Genomic DNA, 10175 nt, shown 5'->3' with positions numbered 1-10175 from the left:
AGCTACGGCACAGCATTTCATGAAAAAAAGGTTTCATTTGACTTGTGTAAAATGAGGAGCAAAGACCTCTCTACTAAAAGCAAATTTTAAGCCTTCCATTTTATTTTTACTTTATGTGGCATAGGTCGATAGATTTACCCAGACTGTTATTTTTCCTTTCTTTTTTTTCCCCCCATTTTTTATTTTTGCACTGCATGGAGCAAGTCTGAATTTTTATAATTAGAGATGGTTCATCTTACCTGTCCCTTGGAGAAAGAGCATTCAGCTTTAAGACAAATCTGAATTCAGCCACTGAAATGCTGCATATGAGGGTAGAGGATTCAGTAACCAGTACAGAAAAGGTGACATTATAACCTACACCGGATCATTTGCATAGAGAATGAATATGCATAACACCTCATGGCACTAATTGCCTATAATGTTGTTATTGAAATGGCTGCATATCATAATTAATGAGGTTGAATTGTAAGCATTTCAGGCATAAGAAGCAATAACACAGAATCTTCTGCTTCGCTGGCTGTAGATTCTAAATTTTTATATCAGAGCTTCTCAGAAAGAGTTTGAGACCGTTACGTGTTGTTTTTTTCTGCTATTCATAGCATAGCCTCACACAGGTTCATTAAAAATTGTGAAATACTGCTGTACAAGATCAAAGTTAGTCTGTTGTAGATGCTAGAATTATCAGAAAATAATTTTGAAGTGCTATTAATTGTAAATTACTGAGAGCTATGCAACTGTATGTGATTGTCTTCCACCTTCAAATGCAGTTCACATTTTATTTTCCTTTGCTTACGTTCTCATCTACTTCAATCCTCATTTGTTTGAACAGATGCTTTCCTGCTAAGAGACAGACTGGCCATATGGTGGTCTTTAGCTGTTTTAAATGGAAAAAAAAGTGAATTTTGCACATTCTCCTTCTCCTACCATGAGTGACTCCACAGAGTATGGAGATGACATATGTTTTCTTCTAGGAGGCAGGATATTTCTTATCACAGAAATACCCTACTGCTACTTTCTCTGCCTATTTTATTGTAGGAATTTATCTAAATTGCTTTTTACAACCCCTCTCCCCAAATATAAAGGAATATATTTGTGCCTGATTAGAAACACAGGAAGAGACCCTGAAATCCTCAGTTTTTGCCTTCATCTCACAGAAGAGCAAGGGAAAGGTATGGGAAAAAAGGGAGAAAAAAGGTCTTCTATTTCCCTCTGTTTCACCACCTCTCTCTTGCTGGTGCACATGTGTTTGTCTGCACAAGTCCATCCACACTTACTGTGGAGCATAATACAGTATTAACAACTCATGTGGTTTGAACCTTGAATTTTTTAAGGCGTGTTTTCTTGTTTGGGTCTGAGTCTCTGCTTTGTGGCTTTGGATTTTCTTTATGTGGCTTTGAGGCTTTTTTCCTGTTTCATTTTGTTTGTAGATTTTAAAGCAGGTTTCTAGCCTTTGTGACTGCACAGGAAAGGCTGAAAGTCTTGAAAGGCATGTTGACTGCATCATGCCAGTTCAGAAACCACAAGAGAGAAAATCTACCCAAAATATATGACGTTTTTAATATTTGGTGATTTTAAGTCTCATAAATTTTGGGGTGAAATTCATGATATACAAACATATGAAATCAGTAATGCTTTTGTCACAAATATGATTAAGCCTATTTTTATATGTGCTGACTATTTGCAGAATCTAGTAAAATGAATCTAAAAAAAATAGTTGGGTTTTTCCTCCATAAGATTTGTTTCATACAATTGAGGTTGAACTTGCTGTAATGAGTTCAGAAAATTTAGTGTAGTATACCAAGAAGAGTTAATATAAACAGATTTATTCAAATATGCTTTAATTATTGTCACTTAAATAGAAAAATGCAAACTAAGCAAGAATAATTTCAATAAACTGTTCTTCTCCTTGATTCTTAAGATATCCTAAAACTGTAATGTTTCTACACTGAATTAGTATGAAATGCAGAGATCGATGGTGCACAATGAAATCGTAGCTACATATGTTGAACCTGTGGCTGCCATGAACTCTGGTGTGATTTCTGAAGTCTGTCACAATTCATATTTTTAGAACTCATTTCTGTGGGGGCTGCTTTATTATTTATATTTGCTGGTGTCCAGATACAGAGTAGACATTTCCTAAAAAGGAGGAGGAAAAATGAGAAAAGCTTGGCCTGAAACATACTTCAGTCAGTTAAATAAGTGTTAATTTGATTGTGTTGATTGATAGCCATCTGAACATGAGTCAAAAGTGTGCCCAGGTGGCCAAGAAGGCCAATAGCATCCTGGCCTGTATCAGGAACAGTGTGGACAGTAGGACTAGGGAAGTGATCCTCCCCCTATGCTGGGCACTCAAGTGCTGTGTTTGGTTTTGGGCCCCTCACTACAAGAAGGACATGGAGGTGCTGGAGTGTGTCCAGAGAAGGGCAACGAAGCTGGTGAAGGGTCTGGAGCACAAGTGTGGTGAGGAGCAGCTGAGGGAACTGGGGTTGTTTAGTGTGGAGAAAAGGAGGCTGAGGGGAGACCTTCTCACTGTCTACAACTACCTGAAAGGGGGTGGTAGAGAGGTGGGGGTCTGTCTGTTCAACCAAGTAACAAGTGACAGGACAAGAGGAAATGGCTTCAAGTTGCACCAAGGGAAGTTTAGATTGGATAATAAGAAGAATTTCTTTACTGAAAGGGTTCTCAGGCATTGGAACGGGTTGCCCAGGGCAGTGGTGGAGTCCCCATCCCTGGAGGTATTTAAGAGTCATGTAGACATAGTGCTTAGGGACATGGTTTAACTGGGGACTTGTCAGTGTTGGGTTAATGATTTGACTCGATGATCTTAAAGGTCTTTTCCAATCTAGGCAATTCTGTGATTCTGTAGTTTGGTGTCATCATTAGAAGCCTGTTATACAATTGTGGCTGTACTATAGGCCAGCATATTGTAGACCTGATAAGGTTTTAGACAATTCTGGTGTAATATGAGTTATAGGGGAAAGTAACTTGGAAGGTAAGAGGTCAGTAAGCAACTCTCTGCTCAAAGTAATTTAATTTAGAGGTGTAATTACTCAATAAGAGTTAATGGCCTAATGGAATAAATAAATAAAATCACATGAGTGTGTGTTGCTAGAGATTGGTGATTAGTTTATGAACTTCACCACTAACTGGAAGCAGAGTCATGAACTCCCAAGTCCACTGGTGGCTCCATCAGCCCTCCCATAGGAAGGGAGAATCAAGGCAGCCAGCATCTTTCAGAGAGTGTGGTTGCCATGAAAAAAGGGAAATAGAGGCCAAAACTACATGGAGAGAATGAATTTGCAGTGAGAGCAGCTTGCAAAAGAAGCATCCTTGTGGTACAGAACTTCAAAGTTAAGGATTTTTCAGACTCTAGCTATAAAGTTATGATCTCATTCTCTGTTGTACAAGGTATCGTGGGGATATTCAGATTCTTGTTTTCAGTTCTGGCTCTCCATGAACTGGCTTTCCAACTGGTGGCTTTATGTCCCTTTGTCTCCAAGCAACGACTTGACATACCAGAGATTATAATCTTGAGAGTTTGAGATCAAACTGAGTGTAGTGCCATTTGGAGGTTGCTCAGAATGCATTCAGAAAATGAGTTTACACATGTAATGAACTGTAATTAGTAATCAGGGTTACAAATTTCACTGTTAAGATGCACGTGCAGACATTTTGCACCATTAATATTTCTGTTTTCAGGTGGATGTTGAACATGACCCTCAAACTGCATACATTACACTTCTGATTAATAACACCAACACACTGCTCTCAACAAACATTACAGATCTTATCCTCCTGGACAATGTCACTGGTCTACATGTTCAGAAAAACAGTGGTAATAAGACCACAGGTGGTATACAGATTTACAGGAAAAGATTCTTGCAAGGTAAGCAGATCTGCAGGGAAGTACCCCTGCTTACACATGTGGAAGACAATTATTTATTTGTTTGTTTGGTGATGGTGTAAATTCTCTGATTATCAGTTAATACAGGTGAAAAACTCTGGGAAAGGTTTTATGCTGCAGTTTGCAGTTCTGTTAACTCACATGTTGGCTCCCACATTTGAACTGCTTCTGATCTCCTAAGCACAGAAGTGAGCCCCTGTATTCTGTAAAAGTCGCTGCCATGAAAATGAAACAGAATCTTTTGTGATAGTATTTGTTCATTTTGGATACTTTTAAAAGCTGCTGCACAAGCTGTGTTAATAAATCTGATGAGTCTTCCGTCTTGGGCTAAGCAGGCTGACTGGCTTGCTGAGGTATTGAGGTACACTGGAATTGCAGAAGGCTGTGCAAGCAGGCAAGATGATTCATCAGAAATAAGGCAGCTCTTCTCAGTGTCTGTTCTCCTCAAACTGAGCAATTATAAAATCAAAGCAAGTAATAGAGAGATAAACCTGTTCCACTCTTGGAGTCAGTCTGTTCCTTTGGTAGCAGTTGGATCATTGCACGTTCATGAAATTTGACCATTCTTGATTTCTTTATCTTGCTTTTCCTAAGCACAAGCACATATAAAATTAGCAGCTTGCTAAAATGTACCTCACCTGATTAATCTACACAGTCAGGTTTTTTTCCTCTAACAGGTGGAGAGTTCTTTGCAGTCAACTACTCTGCACTTCTTGATGCAAAAGAAATGTGGAATGGCAGAGTCCTGACACTGCCTGTGAAGTTAACTTTCAGGACTTCATCACAGGTATTTCCTTTGCAATTTTATTTTGCTCTTCACAATTCTTGTAAAAAAAAAAAGTCTCCAAGATGGTTCTTGTCTGCCTAAGCAGTAAGACCTGCGTGTAATGAAGAGAGGTTCTTAGGCTCTCTGTTTACCATGAATTTATAAACACATGAGTTACTCTTCATAGTTTAGTAAGTCCTAGACTTCCTTAAAGAGATGAAGTATGTTTGTGTGTTGTCCTGTAGCTTTTCTCCCTATTTTTTGTATTTCTCTCCAGTTTATCTTTGTGTCCTGGAAATAATAATGTTCCACATACTTACATGTGTATTCCTGTAGTTTTGCGTATTTTTATCAGATAATAATTTATTTTAACCAAAAAAACTAGTTGCAGCAAAGGAAAACCTGTTTGCTTGTAAGGAAGACACTTTTTTAGTATGACAGTTACGAAGCTCTGAAAGAGACTTTTCAGAGAAGCTGAGGAATATCTGTCTGTGGTAATTTTTGAGAAATCAGTTGCACCAGGCTCTGAGACAGCTAGTCTAATGCTGGAGTTAGCCTGGCTTTGAGTAGAAGGCACGGCTAAGGAGGCAGGACAAGTGGTTTCTTCCAAAGTAAAATTTTCCGATTCTTAAGTATGACTTGATATTTTTTCTGTGGTTTACATAATTGCACATTATTAGAACCTGCAGATAGATTTTCATTTCAATTGCTATATCTTTTGTTTTAGAGGAAAAAAATGTTCAGTGTGCATGAGAGCGGTACAAGAATGGTAGAGAGCAAGACTTCAAAACACAGGGAATCATTAAGAGTAGAGTCACATGTACTGACTTTGGCTCCTGTTCTGTGCATTTTCAGTCAACCCAGATTTTATAGGTGGAGCAAAACGTAATTCTATGAGCAATGGAACATGCTCACGTAGAAGGGGAGTGTTTCCCACAGAGCAGCTGCTTCCATGTCCATTAGTGTTACCCTTAAGTACACTGCATTTTCCAATGTGATTTATTTCAGCTTTAAGCTTAATGAGAAGTATAGCTTACCTTCTAAGAAGCTTTTCTAGAGGCTCTGGGCTGTTTGCCAGTGGATTCTGCTCATTTTTTAATACATGCAACATTTTTATATCTCGCTCAGAATGAAACACATCTTGTATCATTGACAGCATCGTTCACCATAACTGAAGAGGAAAAGACCAAGGTAAATTCTCTAATTTGGTATTATATTGACTCTCCTGCTTAAACTTATGGACAATCTAAACTAAATCCTAGGAGCTAAGAATGTCCTTCTGTACTTACATCTCATAACTCAGATATTGGCTCTTAATTACATACAAGTTCTGCCTTCTCTGAGGAAGAAAACGGGAGTCAAGATAGGAGGTCTTTGTTGTCTTAAAGCAGGAATATTTAGTATGGAAAATCTACAAACTTCCATTGTATTCATAGCCGTGTTTTTTTAATTTGAAGAATTGTCTAGGCACAGAGAACTGTGATGAGGAGTACGTTTGCCTGCTCCTGTGCAAAGCCACCATGAGAAAGCTTTTTTCCCTTTCCAAAAGGGTGGAGTTATCCTCCACCTATTGAGAAAAGGTTTCGGTGTCTTGATAATACACAAATCAAAAAATAGCTGCGTGGGGAGCTTGAGAAATAAAACTGCAGTAAGAGAGGCATAGTTTATGTTTGCCTTTAGTTTTTTAACTAGTCATCTTTCCAATATGACTTCTTGTTCTTGGCTTTTGAATTAACATGGTTTCTAAGAGGCCAAATAAACTTCAAAATTACATTGATTGCAGCAAACACTGTTATTCTTCTAGAGGATTTTTTATTAGAGAACTCCTCACTGCATACATCAGTTTCACTGCTAGAGTACTCTCTTCACCAAATTTGTTTTTCTCCCCAAACCCCTTGTTACTTTGACAGGCTGCTGTGTTGCAGGGGGTCTGTTTTTAAGCAGCTGTGGCTTGGTTGGGAAGAACACTGTGATTATTTGTGTTCAGGCAGAAGAAAATAGTTTGCCATGGTTGTATCATTTCAAATCTAACGTTCATATGGATGGGGCTTGCCTGAAGAGGTCTTGAGGACTAGACTGCTCATTCCTTCCATGGCTTATCCCATGAGTTCTTCTCCACCTTTCAAATCAGTAGTCTTTTTGGAGATGGAGTACAGGGCTCTCTTGTTCCTGTATTCTCTTTTTCTGGAGATCTCTTGCCCTGTTAGCTTCTATTAGTGTAATAGATGTAAATCCAGACTTGGCTTTCTCATAATTGAAGATCAAGTGCCCATTCTGTTAAAATGAAAAACAGAATTCAACACAATACAAAGTAAAACTCTGCATGAGTTAGAGAACTCATCATTTCTGGATAAAGATCTAGTAAGATTTAAAAGGATTAGACACTTGTATAGCTAAGAATTATGCTTGGAATTACAATAAATTTATTTTTTTTAAACTCTTAATCTTAAAGTATAAGCCATGCAATAGCTGACTGGATTAGGAAAATAGCTTCATGAATGGTTTTCTTTAGAGTTCAATGTTAATTGATCTGCAGCAGTTGGTGATGTCTAAGCTAAGACTGTAAGCTATATTAGGCTCAACCCACTGTGAAAATTCCTGCAATCTATTACTATACTTAAAACCTTTTTAGTGGGGTTTTTTTGTTTATTTGTTGGGTTGTTGTTTTGGTTTTTTTGAACTTGAACTTGATAGACCTCAACACGTTCTTGGGGACTATTCCATAGTTGGGTGAAATTGTCTCAGCTGCATTTGAACTTACTAAATTAACAGATCTTTTAATTAAAATGTGTGGTAAAGGAATGTGGAGAATACTGTTAATTTTTGAAAAATAAAGCTTAGAAATTATGGACCGTATCATGATTCACATGCGTAATATTTGCATTTGGGCTATGGATAAACATAAGGTATTCCAGAATGAAATCAGTTCATACAAGGAAATTATGATCAGCTGAAAAAGTTGTGATATATTGTATTTCATCCATATCTTCAGCTATCATAAATGCTCTAAATCTGAGAATTTATTTATTAAAAATCATTATTTAAACTTGTTCATGGATGTGGTGAAGCCAACACATGTGCGACGAAGTGGATACCAAATGTTGACTCCTGGGACAGAAAAGAGAAGGATTAATTACAGAATCATGGCAGTACCATGCTAAGTTTGTCCCATCAGCTTTTATGTGGTTTGCTTGCACACTTGCCTACTTCTTTAAAGTTTTACAAACCCTGTGGATTTTCTCTTCTGCGCCATTGGAAGAAAGTGCTTGGTTGCCTGTGATAAGGTAATTTTGTGGGTTATAAAAATATGAGTGTTGCTCATCTGAGTGTCTGTGCCAGACATCTCCCCATAGTGCTTCAAGGGCTGTGAGTACTGCACGCCTCTGCCCTCGGCTGGGTGGTTTGGATGCTGAGTAGGAAGTTGGAGTGAAAAGGACAAAGGGAAGTTTTCCCATCTAAGCACGTTGCATGGGACGGATGATAACAATGACTTTAATCTGATTTTCACCAGGCTTGCTTCCCTCAGCATCCTTCAAATCAGTGGTAGCATAGCAGTTTTTGAAAGAAACAGCCCTGTAATGCCTCTTCCCAGTATTGGGACAGCTGAAGAAGTTAGCTTAGGATGTGTGTTTTGAGGCTCACTGGTGTGTCAGTGGTTTGAGGGTTGGTCTGCAGTGCCAGCACTGGTCCTACGCTGTGCCTTCTGAAGGGGCTCTGCACCTGCCCTGCAGCATCCACTGTGGTGCTTTCAGATGCCATTAGATGCCTGCTGTGTCCTGCTGCTTGGGTTTCCAGTCCTCTAATGACATGGAGTGTCCTCCCAGTACCCATTTGCTTTAAGGAAAAAGCACAGATAATTCCCTGTCCATTTTTCGCCATCGGAATTTAACCTCTGACAGAACTGCCTGCCCAGATGCAGACTGACTGTCCCACCATAGGTCTCACCTTTTATTTTACATAAAAAGCACAGGATCATTCCAGAGCCAGCGCTTTTTCTCCGTCAAAACTTAACCAGCTTCATTTCGGCTTTACTGAACCCATAGCCTTACCAGATTCCTGCTTTTCCCAGAAGCCTAGAGAGATCCCTGAATTTCACAGAGTGCTTGGAAAATAGCTAATAGAATTCAGACAAAATGATGAAGAAGTTCCAAAGCAGCATTTTTTTCCCCTCTGCATTATCTACAGCTTCTCCTGTTCCTTGAAATCAGTGGGACCTCATGCAGAGTCTTGATGTTGCAGAGCTCAAGGAGAGCCCTTCTGTGATTCCCTCTTGGCCATCTAGTGCAGCTGGAGAAGCTGAGAACAGCAGATTGACTTAAGAGGACTTGCATTTTTTCCAAGTCACACACAGATGTTTGTTGGCTCTGTGACTGTTCAAGGGGTATGGGCTAAACCCTTTTTTTGATCTGTGAAGGGAGTAAACACTGGGTTAGGTACAGGAGTTATTTAATGGTTACATAATTGTCTTTCAAGATGAAGATAATTTGATGCAAAGTGATGCAGCTTTAACTGAGCTGATGGCAAGGAACTGGGGGGCAGTGCAGAGTCAAAGGAGGAGCGGCTGGTGTAGATGTGCTGGGCGTCCTTAGTAGTCAGCCGTGATAGAGGGGAGCATAACAGAAGCAATTGGCCAAAGTAGTAGAAAGATACATCAAGAAAAAACATTCAATGTGTTGGTAATTACACATGGAACCGGGAGATCAATTTGGTGCTCCTCTTTTCTTTCTTGTTGCAATTTAAAACTGACCAATACAGAAAAGTATTAGAATGAATTTGGCACATGGCTGGCTTACTCAAATAAATACTTAGTCCCAAAACATTGTAATGAACCTCAAAGTTCTTCAAGGGTTCATTATTTTAGACTAAGCACATTAAAAAAACAAAACGAAAAACCAAACCAAACCAATGTCTGTCAATCAAAGCAATTTCAGATTCTGCATGTACAATACTGTGAAGTAAACCTTGCATATCTTGAGACTGTGCAAGTGCCAAATAGTAGCCTGTATTAACATCTCAATGATATCCTTGATACTGACACCGTTGCCTAATTCAACTGAGATCATGTTGAAATCAATGAGTGCTGAGCATCTCCAGCTGCTTTGAGGAGCTGAGCCTGTGAAACAACACAGTCTGACATGAAGCAGTTCCTTCAGATATGGAGATTTTCAGTGTACAAAAACGTACCAGAGAGAAAAAAACTAGGCAATAAAAGGATAAAATTCTGCTGTTAAATTGGAATAAATCATTTTCAAAGTGTGGACCACATTTGATTATCACTTCCTATGCAGAATTACCATTGACTCCATGGAATGCTGTCAGGTTTCTGCTCCAAGAGATGACCAAGCCCAGCTTGGAAGCAGGACGTTAATTATTTACACTTTCTAGCCCCAGCAGAGTGATTAGTTTGTGGTGAAACATTATACTAATAGCTGTGCTGTGTTCTTCATCCAGAGATCTCAAAGGACTAAACAAACACTGAACTAACTTTTGCTACATGGAGCATGA

General features: G+C 38.9%; 1 protein-coding gene across 1 annotated transcript in view; it reads left to right on the top strand.

Moving 5' to 3' along the window:
- The window catches only part of EVC2 (EvC ciliary complex subunit 2), a 62469-nt gene that overhangs the window by 2906 nt on the left and 49388 nt on the right, over positions 1 to 10175 (top strand). The window contains 3 exon segments of the mRNA XM_029083519.1: positions 3700 to 3886; positions 4582 to 4691; positions 5799 to 5861. Coding sequence (XP_028939352.1) covers positions 3700 to 3886; positions 4582 to 4691; positions 5799 to 5861 — 360 coding nt within the window.

Source organism: Antrostomus carolinensis, unplaced genomic scaffold (genome assembly GCF_000700745.2).
Source record: "Antrostomus carolinensis isolate BGI_N321 unplaced genomic scaffold, ASM70074v2 scaffold3080, whole genome shotgun sequence".
Classification (NCBI taxonomy): domain Eukaryota; kingdom Metazoa; phylum Chordata; class Aves; order Caprimulgiformes; family Caprimulgidae; genus Antrostomus; species Antrostomus carolinensis.
This window is presented reverse-complemented; position numbering and strand designations above follow the sequence as displayed.